This window comes from Gekko japonicus, unplaced genomic scaffold, assembly GCF_001447785.1.
Source record: "Gekko japonicus isolate JY-2015 unplaced genomic scaffold, Gekko_japonicus_V1.1 scaffold2191, whole genome shotgun sequence".
NCBI lineage: Eukaryota > Metazoa > Chordata > Lepidosauria > Squamata > Gekkonidae > Gekko > Gekko japonicus.
Window position 1 is genome coordinate 7,358 of NW_015171571.1, and position 20,647 is coordinate 28,004.

Here is a 20,647-nt window from a genome sequence, read left to right on the forward strand (position 1 = left end):
TCAATTATTCTAATATCCAAGGACATTGTGTGCTGCTATTTTTTTGGAAACCAGAAGAGTCTGAACAGCCAATCCTAAATTAACATACTGGTGCATCAGCCTGCAACACACGGCTAAGATGCAATGCCAGCATAGTGTCTCAAAGAGCTGGTGGAGCAGTTAGTATGCCCAAACCAATACATTAGTTTATCAGTACTGTGAGTTTTAGAACTAATATACTGAAATGTCTATTTCTTCTTGGTCTTAGGGGGCTACTTATAAAAACAGAAACATCTTATTTTCTATCCATCTTTTTCTTTTTGGGGGGTGTTTGCATTTATTTCTATGTGTGTTTCCCTGCCTGGAAGCTATGGTGATCTCTGGCAACTCCTACTGGGGCACAGAGGACTTTCAGAGAAGTGATCTAATAGCCTGCCTCTGGCCTCCCGGCCATGGTATTCTCTGGAGGTCTCCCATCCAAATACTTGCCAGGATTGGCCCTGCTTTGCATCCAAGATCTGATGAGATCAGGCTTCCCTGGGCTATCCAGGTCAGGGTATTTTTCTAACCATCTTTAATTGCTAATACTTAAAACTGGCCTTCTCACCACTTCAATTTATTTTAAAAGGCATGGCTTTTTTGATCTAAAGAAATACCGGCATTCCATACTTCCTAAAGACTGATGTATAGCCAAGCACATTTAGAACCACTTCTAGGAAAGTTTAGGAAAGGCCCTGCTAATATTTTGCATAACAATTCAAAGTTCTTAGGTTTCTTGTGAAACTGCCAACGTCTCAGATTATCTGCAGCTCCAGATTCCTCATGTGGTTAAAATTCTTTCCCACAATGCACTGTAGTCATTAACACTGCTGTCAAACTCTTACTTAGCTGTACAATGTTAGCACCGAATGTGGGGAACGGATTTAATTTATTCAAGAGCAAACTAGCTTGCAACTGCTTTTCTCTGTGCTGATACTCTCGGGTGTATGTTCAAAAGAGAAAGGTCCACAGTAGTGGCGGGGATTTTTTTTTTTTTTAAAGCCTCACTAGAAGTAGTCAGGCTTAATTTTGATGAATGAAAAGTACCATGGTGACTAAATTCTACTAAGATGCAGGGACATTTTTTCTTTCCCTGATCCCTGGAAAAAACTGGAACAAACTAGTTTGTATTTACCCTAATAAACAGATTTAATAACCACGTTAAAGATCTAAATGAATGCAGCTCTAGCAGTTAAGCTAATAGCTGGCAGTTATGTCAAGCTTCACAGATCTTTGCCTACTTGCAGAAGCAGCTCTCAGTTTCCGTTTATAGGTGTCTGGTATCTCTTCCAAGTAAGCATCTGATTTGTAAGTAGCCTCTTGCTAGTAAATTTAAGAGGTGATAAACCTTGTTTGACTCCATAAAGCATTGCTGTCACAGTGAACGGGACCAACTGATCACATCCTTTAGCTCTGCAGAATGAATGGTCAAGGACCATTTAGCAATGCCGATTTATGTTTGGCAGTCCACGAATGTGCATTTAGACCCTCTTTCGGTGATGCTCATTTTGTTCTCCAGGTAGAGACAAAGAGGCCTTCTGGGCAAACGACACAATGACTCACTAAACCCTTTTAGCCATCATGCAGTTTTGTTATTTATGTCATTTCTTTAATCACATTTTCCACATGATTGGCCTTTTGTTGTCAGCCAGACATTTATCAGGCCCCTAAGCCAGAGCAGCCCCTTCCACCTGATCTTCCAGCCCATGTTATTGGTTCAGAAAGTGGTACTGACATCAGGACAGAATAGAAAAGACTATACAGCTCGAACAGCTCCTGGTTGCTAACATGATCTCCTTTTTCAATTGGGTAAGCACCCACAGCACTACTGATGATCAAATGCTATATTAACAGCTCTGCAAAGTGCTCTGCACCTTTCCAAATGGTAAATGCATTTAATGTTGAATTAATTGAAATGCCAGTCAGACAGGACCATTATTTCCTTTGCTCAGTAATCTACTTTCTTTCTCATCAGTATCATTTGGACAACAGCAGATCCTTAAATATTTAATCACACTTTATTTGTCTTTCTAAAGTTCATAAATATATGAAGAAACACTTCCAAATAAAATAAAACCCCACATAACTACACAACAGGATAAATTTATATATTGTTATACACAAGTTGTATGTATGTTTACACACAGACAATTTGATTAATTACCCAGCACAGTAAATGGAAAGGTTTTTAGAGGCAATAAAATCCTAAAGCTGTTAACATATATTTTATTTACATAAAAAACAACCACTGTAGCTCCATTTGTCCTTGAGTGTATATATACGGGAGGGGGGGCTGGGGAGTGGACTACTTCGCCCTGCTGAAGAGGAGAAACCTCAGGTAGGTTCCAATCTTTCCTTTTCCTTCAGTGGGGGGAGTTATCCAAGTTGGTTATCGATACCCAAGGATAAGACAGAGGTGTGGGATCAATTTGTGTCCACCACTTGTTGCAACACCCTTTGTCCTAAGGATGCCTCTGCATTTGGTCTATTCTGTAGTGCTTAACAAAAGTTCAGAAGATGGCCCAAATGGCAGCTTTGCAAACCTCCACTACTATAGCCTTGGTGGAGAAAGCTGCTGTAGTGGCTGCCGCTCTGGTTGAGTGCGCTGACACATTCTTTGGCAGACCCAGTGTCTTGTAAGCCTTGTGGATACATTGCTTTACCCAAAAGGCAATGGATGATTTAGATACTTTCTTGGCCAAATTTTGACTGCTGTATGAGACAAATAATGAATCCGCAAGTCTGAAAGTGGCTGCTCTGACTAGATTAAATGAGCAGAGCTCTATGCACATCGTTTCTGCCAAATCTTTTCCTTCACGTGCGTTGGTAGAACGAGGCTGGTTGATGTGAAAGTTGGAGATGACCTTTGGCACAAAGGAAGGATCTGTCCATTTTTCTGGATGATAGAGCTGCTCTCTCAGAAACCCTCCTAGCCGAGGTACTTGCTACTAAAGAGGCAACCTTCCATGATAAGTACCTTTAATCTATGGACTTCAGGGGTTCAAAAGGAGCCTCCATGATGGCCTGGAGCACCGTAGAGAGACTCCAAGTCTGAAAACTGTGTCTCACTGGAAAGGCTAGCTGACTTTTGTGAGAGACAGGTGACTTTTCTGTGAATTCATCAGGAATTCATATGCCCGAAGAAAACCTACAGTTCATTCGGTGTCCCTGGAGGCTGTAACAGCACCCCTGGCTCTTATAAGAATGTCATCAGTGTCCCATCTGACACAGCTTCACTATGAGGGAGAACATAACTTCTGCGAAAACTCTCAGGGATGATGAAAGTCCAAAGGGGGCCTTATATTGGAAATGTTGGTCCTGATAAGAAAATCGAAGGTACTGCCTGAGGTCCAGATGAATAGGGATATACAGGTAAGCTTCCCAGAGGTCCAATGACATCAGAAAATTGTTTTGCTGAATCATCACAGGGATTCCATCCGGAATTTGTGCTTCTTGGCCCAGTTGTTTAGACCTTTGATGTTTGGAATTACTCCCCAACCCTCGGATCTCTTGGGAACCATGTATAGAACAGAATAAACCCCCTGAAACGTTGAGCTGTGGGAACTTCCTCTATTGCTCCTATTTGAGTTAGATGAAGTATAGCCTGTTGTAGCAGATGCCTTCTTTGTAATGTTCTAGGAATTGGAGAAGGAGTAAACTATTGAGGGGAGAGAGAAACAAATTCTATTCTGTAGCCTTTTCTTATGGATAGAACTTAAAGATTCCTTGTCGAGTTTTGCCATGTCTCTGCAAAGAACTGAAGGTTCATATAGTCAGGCTGAGCTCTTCTCGACTGATAATTTTTATCCTGTCTGGAGATGGGTGAGGGTCTCCAGTGGGTTCTGTTTCTGTAGCCAAAGGGCCAGAAACCTCTAACACACACCTTATCCAATGTAGATTCCCCAAAGAGAAGCCTGCCAGAAAATCTCTCTGTTGATAGGTTACTTTTAGAAAGGGGATCCATTTTCCAGTGCTTCAGCCAGATAATTATTACAATTATGATGCTGGCTGCTTGTGCCTTGGCACAAAATGAATAGTGTCCTGTGAGACATCAGAGGCAAACTTAGCTGCCCTTTTTATTTTCAATAAGGACCTTTTGAGATCCAGAGGTTCAATCTCTAGTCCCTGCAGGAGACTGTCAGCTCATATGGCAACAGCGCAGGCGAAGTTTGACAATACTGCAGATGCTCTAATGGCCGAGGATGAAGCCTCATGTGCCTTCTGGTGAGAGCCATTTTGGTGTAGTGGTTAAGTGTGTGGACTCTAATCTGTGAGAACCAGGTTTGATTCCCCACTCCTCCACTTGCACCTGCTGGATGACCTTGGGCAAGACATAGTTCTGTCAGAGCTCTCTCAGGCCCACCTACCTCACAGGGTGTCTGTTGTGGGGAGGGGAAGGGAAAGGAGTTTGTAAGCCACTCTGAGACTCTGAGTGAAGGGTGGGGTATAAATCCAATCTCTTCTTCTTCTTGAGTGCCATCTTACTCTTCCTATCTACCAAATCCTTAGTGTTCTTGCCATCCTTGGACAACACCTCTCCAGAACGTAGAGCCACGACCAGGGCATCAACTAGAGGAACTTTGAGATCCATGATTTCCCACAGTACTGCTTAGAACTTTTAAGGTATAGAAATAAGAGAGTTGCTGCTACCTGGTAGTGCCCACTCCATCTTTAGGACACCATCAAAAATGTCAGGAAAAGGGGAGACTGTTGAAACCTTTGTTGCTTGTTTGAAGCCTCCTGCTTTCTAAGTTGGCCGAGACTGCAGATCTAGGTTTTTCTGGAACATCTAGTGCTGATGACTTTAAGCAGGAGACGTTGAAAATGTTCAGGCTGGAGAAGTCTAGAAGAGCTTCCTTGAGTATTTATGTCTTCACCCAACCATTTGTCTTCTTTTTCTGAATTTCCTCTCGCAGATTTCAGAATTGAGGGGGCCTCCTCTAACTCTGAATCCAGTGAGGAGAGGTGTTCAGGGGTCCTTTTAGAGTTGTCCGCCACCTGGATTAGAGAGAATAGATGACATCCTCTGAGGCCCCCCTAAACTGGAAGGTCATTCTTGATCCCCCCAGTAGTGGTCCTCACACAAATTTGCATAGCCCTGCCTGGAGCAAATGGAAGTGTGACCTAACCAACTTGGATGATTTCCCTCACTGAAGAAGGATTTAATTAAAATGAAAATTCCGTTTCTCTACTATACAAAGTAAGTAATTTGGACTAAGCCTTTGTGGCAGCAGATAAAAAGTGGTCTAGTTTAACAGTACCTACAGCTTATTTAATTAAAACAAATAAACACACTCCTTTTTTAGAACAAGTCATTCTTCAAAAGTTATTTCAATTAGACATTTTGGATCTCTCAGAAACTGGACAGAGATGAGCCAAGAATACAAGATTTTTATTGCAACTGTATCATGTAAGCTGCCCTGGGGAATACTTGGCATTGAACGATGGAGCACCAATGTTTTGAAAGATGGAGCACAAATGTTTTAAATGCCTGAATACATAATATCAAGCATTATAAAAGCCCAGTGAAGAGTTTACTTTTTTATAGTGATTATTTTGAATACATGAATATATAATAAGACTACCTTCTGAACTCTCAAGGACATTTTAGGGGTTGCTAGGCAACCAGATTGGAGCTGCGGTGGCTCAAGTGGTTAAGACGCTGAACTGCAGGCTGTGAAAGGTCGGTAGTTCAGGAGTTCGAGACCCGAGTGTGCCGCATGACGGAGTGAGCTCCCGTCTCTAGTTCCAGCTCCAGCCAACCTAGCAGTTCGAAAGCAAGAAATTGAAAGTAGATAAACAGGTACCACTTCAGTGGGAAGGTAATAGTGTTCCGTGCACCTTGGTGTTTAGTCATGCCAGCCACATGACCACAGAAATGTCTTCGGACAGCACTGGCTCTTCGGCTTTGAAACGGAAATGAGCACCACAACCCTAGAGTCGGATTCAACTGGCTTTCGGGCAAGGGAACCTTTACCTTTACCTTTAGGCAACCAGAAGGATATTGCTCCAGCCTTCCAGGCCTTGGTTTCTCTAAGGCAAAGCCATGGGGGCAGTAGTGATGGACTTGGAGACATAAACAACTGTGGAAAAGACCCCATCCCTCTCCCCTGCCATGTCCACTGATGGAAGAGGATGCATGGGGAAAGGCCCAGCAACAACCACTGGAGACTTGCTGTCTATGAAACTCGGCTGGGTCCACTGGTTGCCTCCGCACAATTCACCTGGACTTCTCCTAGGGAGATACTGCCAAGGAGAGAATAGGAGGGGAGATGGGGGCAGGTACAAAAAGACTGGTTGGTTGCTGGGAAGAAGAGAAAGAATCAGGAAAGGAGGAGAAGTCTTGGGCCTGGCCAAGGTTGTGCAGGTAGTGAGTCTTCAGTAGTCACTGCCAGGCCTATCAGGGGATGTGATAGCAGAAGGGCTGTTTTGGCCTGTTTGGGGGCTTCCACGTGAGAGAAAGAGGAAAAAGTGGAGGAGGGGTATAAAGAGAAAGTGAGATCCCCCCCCCGCATGTCCTTGCAGGCCCAGAGCTGCTTACACCATTTGCCTGTTCTCCATTTTATCCTCACAACAATTCTGTAAGGTAGGTTGGGCCAGTTATAGACTCTTACCCCTAAGGGCACCCAGCAAAGTTCCACAGTAAAGTGGAGAATCAAACCTGGGACTCCCAGATCCTTGTCCTGCCCTCTAGCCACTAGAAGAGATCTGAAATGAGCTCAAGTGAAAAGCAGTAAAGGAATATTAGAAGCATCATCTTATAAATGAGAAGTTAAAAACGAGGACTCAATTGCTTGGAAAGAAGATTGCTTAAGACACAGCAGAAATTAATAAAATTAGGATAAACAAACACTAGGGTATCAACAGAGAACACCTGCTTCCTCTTTTACCTAAAATTAAGGACAAATCATGCTTTTACAAGCACTTTCCCAACATATCACATAATTTATTTAGTGGATACTATTTCTTCTTAAGTTTTTTTGTTGGTTTTTTTGTCAAGTCAAGCTGCCTTTTGGTGACCGCTAGTGGGGCTTGAAGGCAAGGGACATTCAGAGGTGGCTTGCCATTGTCTGCCTCTGCATCACAACCCTCATATTCCTTGGATGTCTCCCTTCCAAATACTAGCCAGGGCTGGCCCTGCTTAGCTTCCGAGATCTGACAAGACTGGGTTTGCCTGGGCTATCCAAGTCAGGACAGTGGATACTATTTCTCTGGGATGGACTGATGACAAGCAACATAAGCATGTTCAAAAGACACAGGAATATTAATTATATTAATCACCAGAACAATCCTATTGATTAGCAGACAAAGGGGGGGGGGATGTACCAGACCTCCACATCACCATTAAGAAAATCTCCATGTACAGTTAGTGTAGTTCTGTTGTGCAGGAAAGGGTGCACCAAGATTCGGACCTGTATACTCACTTTACCCAAGCCTCTCTACAGCCGTTTATAGGATAGGTGGGAAGATACACATTGTGAGACAGTGCATGTACACACTAATAGGCTGTCACAGGAGAGTGAAGAACCTGCTTTATTGTATAACTGATCAGTAGCATTTACATCACATACCATAAGCAGCAATTATCAGCTATGACCAACTGCTTTCCATCAAAATCTATGACATCATTCAACTAATTTATTTATGAGCATGCTTTTCTGTATGATCTGGAGGCCTGAAGCACCTAAGAAAAAGTTCCATGTGAGAATAATGCATGCAGTCGCTAAAATGACATTATCAGTGGGAACAGATTCCATACATTAGAAGCCAATATGCAAAAATAATTATATGAACAATCACAACCTAATAACTGTTACATGAAACTACTATATTATACTAGTACTAAATCCATAAAGAAAAGGCCTTTTTTAAGCCTTTAAAAAGCATAGCAGAAGAAAATGCACAGAAAATGGTGGGCGACATAGGAAAGCGAGCATCAAATTCCTGTGTGAACACCCCATTGCCAGCACAAATGCCTCTGAATTCATGGTAGTGATGACAAGAAAAATGGAGAATCCTCACTTTGCGGATGCAACCCTGGGCTGCACAGCCTCTGTGTCATCAAAATGATTATGCCAATGGCACCCAAAGAAGCTGCAACACTGATTACTGACCAGGTCCCAGTGTGACATCAGAGCAGCCCAGTCAATCCTTACCATATAACAATTGGAACCATCAGACTGTGAACATGGCACACAGGAAAAAAAAATACAGGAGCATATACAGAGAAAATGTGTCAGTGTCTGCTGTTAGAGTTTGAACTCTACAAACTCATAATTAACTAAAAAGATAATAACTTGGCCATCCTCTTGTGGGTTAATCAACCTTTGACCATTTTTTGCTTCTCCCTTTATTTCCTTCCCTTAGATGACCAAATGCTAGGGAATTGGATATGGGCTGTGAGGCTTTTGCAAGCTACTTTGCAGATAAAGTCTTGCTGCTCTGCTGCGATCTCCCCGCCACAGTTGAGACAGTGAGTGAACTCACTTAATTTTAGGTTGTTCCCATCCCCTGATCCTGTAGATTTGTAGGTTAGAAAAGCAAGAAAAATTGGGGTTTTTTTAAAAAAAGAGAGAGAGAGTGAGTGAACTCGAGGCCCCATGCATATCCTCTAAATTCTATTCTGGATTATTTCAGTCAACTCAGCCTTGAGGAAGTCGACAGATTGCTCTCAATGGTATGCCCAACCACATGCAGCCTTCATGGCTTATAAAAGCTGGCCGTGAGGGGTTGCGAGGTGCCCTTAGGGATATTATCAACAAGTCCTTTGCGGAGGGACTGTTCCGGGGGCACTCAAGGAAGCGATGGTCTGCCCTCTCCTGAAAAAACCATCTTTGGACCCGGCCAAATTGGCCAACTACCGGCCGGTTTCCAATTTGCCCTATTTGGGCAAATTACTGGAGAGAGCGGTGGCAATTCAGTTGCAGAACTTTATGGATGACACTTCCATGCTAGACCTGTTCCAGTCCGGCTTTCGGCCAGGCCATGGGACAGAGAGGGCCCTGGTTGCCCTCACAGACGACCTCCGGAGGCATCTGGATCGAGGCGGCACGGCGGTACTGTTGCTGTTGGACCTGTCGCCGGCATTCGACATGGTCAACCATCAGTTGCTGATCCACCGCTTCGCCGACACTGGGATTCAGGGGCTTGCCTTACAATGGTTCGTCTCCTTTCTCCAAGGTCGGGGACAGAGGGTGGCTGTAGGGGAACATACATCCCAGAGGTACCCGCTGGTTTGCGGGGTTCCTCAAGGGGCAGTGTTATTCCCAATGTTATTTAACATCTACATGTGCCCCCTTGCCTAGATTGCCTGGAGGCACAGTCTAGGGTGTCACAAATACACAGACAACACCTAGCTATATCTGTTGTTGGGCGGTCAGTCCAACTCTACCCCAGATGACCTGGAGCGGGCGCTTCAGGATGTGGCAGGCTGGCTTAGGCTGAGCTGACTGAAATTGAATCCAACGAAGTCGGAGCTGATCAGGAGTAAAGATCCCACTACTGACCTTCAATGGGGTGCCATTGGTGCCAGCGCCAAGGGTCAGGAGTCTGGGAGTGCTCCTGGACGCCGCCTTAACAATGGAGGCCCAGGTAGCAGCCACTGCCAAGTCAGCCTTTTATCATCTTCGGCTGATCAGGCAGCTGGTTCCCTTAGTCGAACGCAAGTCCTGGCCACAGTTATCCATGCTATGGTCACCTCAAGGTTAGACTACTGCAACACTCCCTACATGGGGCCGCCCTTGTCCCAAATTTGGAAGATGCAGCTGGTGCAAAATGCAGGAGCCAGGCTGTTGATGGGTCTCTCCATATGAGATTACATCCAGCCTGCGCTGAAGGCATTGCACTGGCTGCCAATAGTATTCCGGATTCATTTCAAGGTGCTGGTTTTGACCTTTAAAGCCCTATATAGTTGGGGGCCTGCCTACCTGAGGGACCGCCTTTCCCCATATGTGCCCCAGAGAGCACTGAGGTCAGGGTCGCAAAATTGCCTGACTCTCCCTGGCCCGAAAGATGCCAGATTGGCCACTATGGGGGCTAGGGCTTTTTCAGTGGCAGCTCCACAGTGGTGGAATGAGTTCCCGGAGGACATCAGGGCTCTGCGGGACCTTTTACAGTTCTGGAGGGCCTGTAAAACAGAGCTCTTCCACCAGGCCTTCAATTAGGAGCTGCCACTGATGAATGAACCATCGTAAATTGAGCGAATGAACCATCATAAATTGAGCACACCACGGCCCTATATTACTACGCTGAATATGGCATTTCCTCATCGGACCATGTATAGATATCTGTATATCGCCACCATCTTATATATTAGCACCTTATATAATTCTTTTAATTGTGAATTTTTACTGTATTTATTGGTTTTATTGCATTTTAACTGTGTAAGCCGACTTGAGCCAGTGCTGCAACGGCAAGGCGGGATATAAACTGAAAGTAATAAATAAATAAATGAAGGGTGGCATGAATAGTAGTATGAGTTTATTTGCTACATGGTTTACAGTTACTAAGGGTGGGGGTAGGAATTGCTCTTTATAGTACTCTACCTAACATACAGCATGAATTTGTAAAACTCACAGAACTGCAGACATATGTAACTGTACTTTCTCTGAAAAAAAATATTTTCTTTCTAAAAGGATGATCTGATGGGTCTCCTCTGGCAACCCAATCTACCTGGGACAGCATTCATATCCTACACCATACATAAACTACTGGAAAATAAAATATTAGCTCCTGAAAGGCAACAATCAGAACAGACAAGCAAGTGAACCAAAAAGTATTTGATTTGATGTTCAGAAATACTTCTCAAATTTTGCTTGAAGTTAATTAATAAAAGGAATAGCCAAATGTATTCATTTTTAGCACAAATTTTACTGTCTCTGAACCATTCTGAACTGTGGGCTGGGATTCAATAATTGCACAGCTAGTTGCATATGGCCAAGGAAGCTTTGGACTTGTGTGCCTTGATCCCACCTTGGCATGAGGTGCACCATTTTTTTTTAACCAGAGAGAACTTCATAAGCAGTCTGATGTGGCACATGGTTCTGTTGCTTAAATCTTCACTAGACCTGTTCAAGCCTTCAGATGTGCACCAAGTGGCTCTTTGGATCTTTGCGAAATATTAGCATTAGTGACTAAAAACATACTAGTAAGGTGACCCAATATTCTGACTCAGAATAGTGTTTGTTCATAAAAGGATGATACAGGGGAAAAGGAAAACACCCTTCCAATAGCCACTAGGCAAGAAGAAAACATGCTGAAGTTGGCACTTTACACTCCACACTCTTCCTCGTCTGGTTATTTATCCCAAAGGTTAGCCAAACAGATGAAAAACAATGTCTGGCAACAAAGTGAAATGATCATTTAATGCTTGAAATGATTCTTTCAACTGCTGAGTCATAAATCACTTTTTTTGGGGGAAACTGGGATTTTTCCTTGTAAACTTACAGAAGCAGTGTTTTTCAAAGTTACACAACAGTTACAGCCGAGTTTCTAGTCCAATCACTTGACCCTCGGTATCACAAGATGCTGCTTCAAAAAACTAAAAGCACTCCTTTAAGAAAAACTGCAGCAGCAAATACAAAGGTCACATGAGGACAAAAATTGTTAAAATCATTAGCTAGGAGTTGCCAGTACTCTGTCTTCATGAGCTAAGTCTTATTTCAATAATATAATTCATTAATCAATGAGACTTAAGGGGAATAAGGGATGAAATGTTTAGTTCAATAAGTCCATCCGACTATAGAACTTGTCAAATTTTTGATCAGGCACATTTTTCAATTTAACATTACTTCTTAATGAAGCAGCATTTATTTATCGGCTGTTTTCTGTCTGCAAGGACTTACATTTCCAACCAGGGCTATTTTGGGGCAGGAACGCACAGGAATGGAGTTCCAGCTGGCTTCAGAGTTAGCCATGCCCACTACAGCCAAAACTTCTAGGTGCATGGCTACAGAGAGAAGGCCTGGAGAGTGACCCCCCTGGCAACTCCGAGGTGGGTGTGCCAGGGGTGGTCCTGGAAGGATCGGAGAGGCATTTAAATGCCTCCCTGTGCCTTCCCCGGCCTGTCCAAGGGCCGGCTTGCCTGGGCTCTTTGCAGTCGTGGAGAACCCAGGCAAGCCAAGGTAAGGCATGGGGGTGTGGCCTAATGAGCTGTGCTGTCAGGGTGTGGCCTATTATGCTAATGAGTTCCTGCTGGGCTTTTTCTGCAAAAAAAGCCATGCCCAAGACTCTTGCCTGCTCTCATTGAGCACCAGAAAAGCTAGTGAAAAAACAGAATATAGCAATTTATATGTTCTATTGTTATTTATTTATTTATTACTTCGATTTGATATACCGCCCTAACCCCCGTGGGGGTGTCTGGGTGGTATCATGTGGGGTGCTAGTCACAATGAGCCCTAACTAAGGCCACATTGATTCTATGGGTGGGGCTGCCTACCGGCACCCAGGTGGAGGCTGATGTCTCTTCGGCTCGGCTGTTCTCTTTCGGCTCCATTCCCGGCAGCTAGTTGTTCTTTTCCTGGTGCTTAGGCAGTCAGGCGGTCTGATACACAGGTGACGTCCTCCTCCGGTCTGGCTGCGTCCTTCAGGCTCCGCCGCGCCTTTGGATGACGTCACTGTGCCTCCGCCTCTGCTGACGACAGCCGCCTGCTGTTTCTGCCGCTGGCCACCAGGGATCACTCCTTTCCGGCTCTGCTGCTACTGCTCGCTGCCGCCTCGACGCCATGCCACTACCTCCGGTATGCTGCTGCAGCCGATGTCCTGCTGCAGTCGTCGTTGCCGCCGCTGCCTTCCACGCACCTCCGTAGAGGAGGGTGCCCCCTACCCTTCTAAGGGTAGGTTCCCATTTATCTACTCGCCGTCAGTTACTTCAGCTTTCGAACCGCTGGGTTGTTAAATGTTAATGTCATTTATAAAATTAAGTAAAACTATTACTACAAAAAAAGAATATAGCAGTCTGCAACATGCACTCCTCTAGCCTTTCACAAACGTTTTAACTGTACAAATAAAGTTGTGATTAATCAATTACAGAGAGGCTGTGGCTCAGTGGTAGACCATCTGCTTGGCACGCCGAAGGCCCCACATTCAATCCCCAGAATCTCCAGTTAAAAAGATCAAGGCTGAGGTGATGCAAAAGACACCATTTCTTGCAAGGTAAGGCTCCATTATTTTATAGGCATAAAATTATACATTAACATTGCTCACTATTCACATCAACTGATCAGTGTCATATATTCAAACTGTTATTATGTGCAAGTAAATCTGATAGCTATGAAAGCATGCAGTGCTGATAGAATTGCTGTGAACAATCAATGTGACCTGAACATTGGCCCAGTCCAGAGATATGCACATTCACTACTGAGCTGCCCATTAACTATTTGATTTACTTAGTCACACAGCAGAGGGTCACTACCACTGGGCATATGCATATAACCCCAAATGCCAGAAGCACTCTTCTGTGAATTTTACTTATTCTCATGAACAGCTGATACAAAGGTTGCTGCTACCAGGATCTCACCAACAGGTTTGCATACTCAAGAGTTCAGTTCAGGACACAGGTCTGACCTGGCATGAGAGAACCATGCATCACCTGCACAAAAATGCAAGCACAAGGCACATTTTAATTAACAGCACTTAGACTAACCAGCCTGAGAACTGGTAATCAGCCACTCAGCACTGGATATCTGAGTGCCTGCTGGCACAACACTGGTATAACCATCCTACAAGCCCAGGAAAACAGTTTGTGACTTGCACCTGCTGTGTCAGTATCACCAACCCATCTAGAACACTTCTATGCTGATGCAGCACATTTTAAGAATAGCTCTTAAGTAATGAATTTTTTTTGCTGCAGTGCACTTTTTGCCCTATAGTTCCAAGTCCCTTTTCAAATCGCATAGAAATTTTTAGCCACCCAAGATATTTAAATCAATTTTTCTTTGCAAATAGTCAGCAGGATACATAAGAAATAAGCAAGAGCTCAAATAACCCAACTGTTGACCCCCCCAAAAAGTACATACTGTAAAAAAACACACATCAGTGTACAGCCCAAAGTGTTATTGACCTAAACTTTTCATTTCAAGGTTTGACTTGCACACTGCTTTCAGAGACACAGAGGTATCAAGTAACAGAAGAATACTCCAGAATTTATAACCAAAGTTACAGGGGGGTAAAGGAACTGCGATGAAATGCCAGTGTAAAAAATTGCTATCAGCTTACTGAAATGAGACAATTGCTGATCCATGTCAGGAGACCAAGTCAATAGAGCTAAAAAGAGAGAATTGAACCTCCAATTACAGCTACACATTTATCTTTTCTCCTTACATTTGTATAATGTACAGCACCACCTGTTGGACAGAATTTTAAAATAATCAGAGGTAATGGAAAAGTTTCCCCTTTGAGTACCATTGCACTGTAATGTGTACCTGAAGCAGATGCAAAGCAGCCTGGGATGTGCGGAGACCATATTGTGCTGTAAATGACACCTTCGTGGCCATTAAAAGTACATACTGACTGTCCCACAGTAGGATCCCACTAAATAAAACATAAACAAACAAACAGCTGTTTGTACAATGTAATTGCTGCAGGCAATACATCGCACTTTATTCTCTCATGTTTAAAACATAGATTAGGTCCAGGAAAAATGGGCACTTTAATAGCAAACAGTATTATTATAAGTAGGTGTATTAGATTTTCACACACAGAGAGAATGCTCTATGTCTGAGCACAGAAGAGAGGAAAACCATTTTTCTCTGTCTAAATAGTCTAATCTACACAGAATTTATTTTAGTTTAACTTTGTCAGCCCTGGACTTTCAAAAACATGCTGCAATCTTGTGCACACTTACTTGGAGGACTCATTGAAACCAGAGAAACTCACTTCTGAGTAAACATACGACTGTGAAACAAAATCCTGTGTATCTAGATAGATTTAAAAACTAAACCAATTTGAACACAGAAAATTGCCTGCTTCAGAACAGATTCAATAGCACTGAAGAATCAAAGCAAAAAAATCAATATAAATAGCTGATAGCATGTTTGTCCCTGAAAGTAACACAAAATAAAAAGGTGTCATCCTCCATTATAGCAACTTTTTCAGTGTAGGAGTGTGACTCTAAAGGCTACTAAAGATATACACATAATGTTTAGCTTTGCTTTTAGTAACATGCATCTCAGAATATTGCTACCTTTCCATCCTGGTTGATGAAACATTCTATATAATCCACATGCCTGAATATTCTCTAATATGCATCTCAGAATATTGCTACCTTTCTATCCTGGTTGATGAAACATCTCTCCTTATATATAATTGAATAGTGGGTGCCAAAGTTCTAATTCTAAAATGCACTCCCTTAGTGTATGGCTGATGGCACTGCTCCTCAGCATATATCGCCACCAATCAGAAGGCAAAGCCCAGGTCCCGCCCACACCACAACTGCTGCGACAACCTGGTCTTTTGCATATGGAAGCTGATTGGACTTCAGTCCATTCCACACCTCAAACTCCCCCCCCCCCGCAAGGCAGTTGGAATTTTCAGTTGCATACCTCATAGGGGAGAGGAGAATGGGTAACAATGGTTACCACTCTCCAGGTGAGGGCTACAGATAACTCAAACATACAAATGCTCTTCAGGTAGCAGAGATCAGTCCCTCTGGAGAAAACAGTGGACTCTGTCATCACACCCTGCTGAGGTCGCCACAGGAAACTGACACTGTTTGGCCAAAGCCAGAGTACTCTCCAAGAGCCTCTTTCTAGATCCCGTTGTATTTATTTCCGCAACGGGCATTATTTCTAGTTCTATATAATCCACATGCCTGAATATTCTTACTTAAACAGACATCAGTACAAAAAATACGACTATATCAATTCTTACTGGCTTTAGATTCTATTTCCCACTGTAGAATTTTTAATGGAAGTCTACAACGCCATACTGCCTGGACCCAGTCCTTCTACAAGAAAGGGAACAGCGACTGTCTTTGAGACACAGTCAACTCAGGGTGCAATCTTAAGGACACCTCCCCAGGAGTAGGCCCCACTAAATAACATGGACATACTTCGGAGTAGACCCACTTAGGCTTGCTCCCTGAGTAACTGAAAGGCCAAACAGCCTCCTACACCCTCAGCTGTAACTGATGAGTATGTTGTCCAACTATAAGATTCCTGATGAAATGGAGAACCATCATCACATTCCGGTTCGGTCTGGGCTCCCTAAAACATGAATAGCCAAAATAGTAAGCTTCTCTCATATCCCAATGATAAGAGAAAATTAATTGCTAAGGAAAGGATAACTGGAGATAAACAATGGACAAAGAAAGATGGCCAGAAGATTGTGTGTCAGACTAGTTGTCTCTATTGATGGGGGAGCCTCTGGAGTTCTCAACAGGCAGAGTGAAACTCTTCTCAAGTGGTGCCTGTTAGCTTGTAGCACAGCTATTAAACTGCAATCTCATTCCACTGCCTCCCTCCCTCCCGCATGCAGTTAATCACTAGGGTTCTTCTGTCAGTTGAGTTGTGGAGGTAGTTAAGTTTAAGTCTGGCTTTTGATAAAAGATTTTGGAGCTTAGTTAATAAAGAAATAAATGTATATTACAGGCTATGTGTTTGATATATCCTCTCCTAACATACCTGTTAGGAGATGTACCTGCTGGGATTTTAAAAAGAACATTGCATATTGATCAGGAACCCAGCTATAGAAATTTTTAAAAATCTAGAGAAAAGACACTTGTTATGATTATGGATCAGATCATAACTTACAAACATATCAGATCACAGAAGCCATGAATGTATGACAAATCTGTAAGAACCTGGCCCCCCTTTTTTACAGACTTTGGTACTTTTCTAATCCACTGAATATGGATTAGAAGGAAGAGGTATTAGAATGCATTTAACTACATATAGCTTCTTCCCTGCTTTTATTTTCTTACTCTACTAGTAATATTCTACTGTTATATTAACATTGGAAAAAGTGCAGAAAAGGGCAACTAGAATGATCAAAGGCTTAGAACACTTTCCCTATGAAGAAAGGTTAAAACGCTTGGGGCTCTTTAGCTTGGAGAAATGACGGCTAAAACATGATCGAGGTTTATAAGAGTATGCATGGGATAGAGCAGGTAGAGAAAGAAGTACTTTTCTCCCTTTCTCACAATACAAGAACTTGTGGGCACTCAATGAAATTGCTGAGCAGTCGGGTTAGAACAAATAAAAGGAAGTACTTCTTCACCCAAAGAGTGATTAACACATGGAATTCACTGTCACAGGAGGTGGTGGCAGCTACAAGCATGGAAGGTTTAAAGTGGGAATTAGATAAATGTATGGAGCAGAGGTCCATCAGTGGCTATGAGTAACAAGGTATAGGTAGGAACTCTGGGGCAAGTGATGCTCTGTCTTCTTGGTGCTTGGGGGGTGGCAAAAGTGGGAGGACTTTTTGTAGTGTTTGTACGGGGAAAATGTTTTTAAAAGAAAAAATGCAAGTTTTGTCGATTTGTCTTGTGCTATATGGGGAACCCCATGCTGTGAAGTCTCCTAGGAACATAATTAGCTCACTGCACATTATGTGGCAACAACTGCAGGATTATCTTCTTTGATGTAGCCAGTTCCAATAAATCATAACAAGGGAGAGCATCAGTTGAAGCACAAACAGAAATATATACACAAACATATGATTTTTTTGGAACATCAATTATGACACATAAATTCAAAGACCAAAAAGTAAAAACATACCAGTTTTGCTGTTTGATCCCATGATCCAGATACTATTAGCTGTTCTCCTCTGGTCTGGCTCCAATCAACACTGTAAACCTGAAAGTATTATATGCATTTTAGTCTCCATATAAAACAAAACATCCATATTTAATAATTTATATACAAATATTTTTTCTGTCCTTCCACAAATGGCCATATTTATTATTAAAGGAATGAAAACATATTCCCCTCTAAAATTTGCACATATGTTGCTTTTGTAAATTCTGTTGCTAAACAAAATCCCCAAACAAAATCTTCCCTTTATTTAACACCAGGAGTTACACAGTCTGAGTTATAAAGACTTCAAATACCATGTAAGATAAATTAAAATAATCTGCTCCTGGATAAGGATGGTTCCAAATGGTTTTCTGACAGCTCTGGAGTTCTTCCAGCTGGTGTGGCTGACAGCAATGTCAAAGAATTGCTTGGCCTCTGGCAACTGGGAGGCCACACAGGTGATTAGCACAATAGCTACTAAGCACACTCAATGGACTTTGAGCCCCTGGTTCTTCAGAGAACTGACGGCAAATGTTTTCTTCATTAGCAGGTTTCTTTCTATTGGGTTATAGTTTTGGTTTTTTTGGAGCTTCCGTGAGCCTCCATTAAAAAATACTTGTCTGTCAAGGAGTCCGAGCCTGAACCCCATTGTGTTCCCAGGGCTACTGTGCTCAGTAAATCATCCTTTGATTAAAATATATTAAATTTATTAAATACCTAAAGAACAAATTGATTTCTAGACAATACAAACTCTTAAGGCCATATAGCTGAAAAAACAAAGAAGCATAATACATTGATACTAGGTATCAGATGGCACAATCTTAAAGTCTCAGAGTGCAAGACAGAAGCTTCAGTATCCTCTACTTAGCTGTTCATTGCAGTGCACATTTAACTCAATTCAGGCCTCAGTCCACCAAAATCATAAAGTTAGCATGGTCTCTCTCTGGCTTCTAGCCCCATTATAGTCTCAAGCCATCTGGTGTCAGGTGATGGTCCAAATCCAATCATTTATCGCTGTTCTTACATCTAGTCAGCCGGGTTGCATCTTTCTATGAGGCTACACCAGCTTTGTAACACTAAAGGATTCTGTGTTTAAGACTGTGACTGGTTGCCTGTCTGTAAATGGTATTATATGAATGAATTGTTGTGAGATTCTTATAGACAAGACTGAACACAAGAATTTTCATAAAGACTTCTATATAGTCTCCGCGATACAGTACACTACAAATGTGCATGTATATATCTTTCTATCTGAAGAAATTCAAAGTGAAGTGCACACCCAGGATCTTTATTATTGTATAATTCTTATCAGTTTGCACATTTGATATTCCTTGTCAGTGACTGCATATCACTTTGTTTGCATTGTATTGCATTTGTTCTGGATTTTGCTTTACAACATATATTTGAATTGTCTTAATATAATTGATTACAATATTGGTTTAGCATCTCATTCCACAGCTTTTTTTGTTCTTATTTATGTTACTGCTGGGAAGTCTCTTTTTCTGTTTAGACCAAATCCAATCGGGCATGTTCTCGCTAGAACCCTCTAGAAGATTACGCCACTGCTCCTGCCTCCCCCCTCCCATACAGTGGACCACAGGTTCCCAAGCAGAGATAACTACCACATTCTTGACTCCAGCCTTGAAGATAAGAACCACGTAGGCTAGAAGGCCTACAAGCTGAAATAGGCCCATTACTATTCACATTACTCCTTGGGAGGAAACAGGAGTACTTTGCCTCACACTGTCCCAGCTATGCCCCCAGGAACAAACAGCAGATGCTTTGAGACTTCCGGTTTATGGCGACACGCAGGCAGACACATCTCCCGGACGTCCTGGGGATGCAATCTGCACACCAGCGTGTAGGAGGGGGTGCGACAGGTTGCGACCCCCCCGGAGCCTTGGTAAAAGGCTCCTAGCCAGGGGGCTTTTGAGGGGCGACCTCTTCACCGGCGTAATGCCAGAGAATTGAGGCACTCCTCCACCCCGAAGGTCCTGCCGCTGAGTGTCCGTATGGAATTAGTGTGGCTGACCGGGACAAGCGTCGGAGATCGGGCGAGAAAAACCGATGCCGAGCGTGGCCAGATGGCCGGCAACAAACTGTGAGTCGGGTTGAAGTGAGCATGAAGATTTAAAAAGAAAGCTGCCCCCCCCAATGAGTGACGAAAAGCGAGCGGGGGAGGGGTCCCTCCCAAACGCATAAACGAAAACACAGAAATAAAGGGGGGGGGAAGAGAGTTACCAGAGCGCAGATAAGCGTATGGGCAAATATCAGAGACTTTAGCAACTTTTAGAAAAGTAAATAATCCAAAAAGATGGCGGGGAAGAAACCAGAAAAAGACAAACTGTTGAAAGCGAAACTAGTGGGCAGTCCTTGAACAGAAGAGACCACTGAGCTTTCTAAAATGTTGGCAGATTCCTTGCGCCCTCTGCTGGATGAGATGACTAATATCAAGCAAGAACTGTCAACAATTGGTCAGAGTTTGGCTTCACAGCAGCTACAATGGCAGAGAAGGTGAAGGAAATGGACGCCAATACTAAAAAAGTTAAGAAAAAGGTGCAAAAGCTGGAAATGAAACAAGCTACGGAAGAGTCACAACTTTTACAGCTGCAAATGGAGAAAGCAAATTTGGTCCTACGGTTCCAAGGGGTCCCGGGATCTAAAGGAGAGAATCTGAAGCTACTGTTGAGTGATGCAATAGCCCCAATGACAGATTTGACAGCGGAATACCTTTACAGCGAGATGGATGTGGTCTACAGGTCCTATTCCTTATACATCAAGAAAAATAATCTGCCTGGGGAAATAGTAGTCAGATTCTCGAAGAGACATGTGAGAGATTCTATTTTGAAAGCAACTACGGAAACACCCTTGAAAATCGGGGACAATAAGATCAGGAT

At 43.0% G+C, this 20,647-nt stretch overlaps 1 protein-coding gene across 1 annotated transcript in view; it reads right to left on the reverse strand.

Annotated features, from left to right (window-relative positions):
- Window positions 1-14,438: 14,438 nt before the first annotated feature.
- LOC107117646 (peroxisomal targeting signal 2 receptor-like) overlaps window positions 14,439-20,647 on the reverse strand; it is a gene marked incomplete at its 3' end in the record, with an annotated part of 19,649 nt that continues 13,440 nt past the window's right edge. Inside the window, exons 4-5 of the mRNA XM_015419801.1 lie at window positions 17,733-17,810; window positions 14,439-14,547 (exon numbers count right to left, since the gene is read on the reverse strand). Coding sequence (XP_015275287.1) covers window positions 14,439-14,547; window positions 17,733-17,810 — 187 coding nt within the window. The remainder of the gene's footprint in view (window positions 14,548-17,732; window positions 17,811-20,647) is intronic.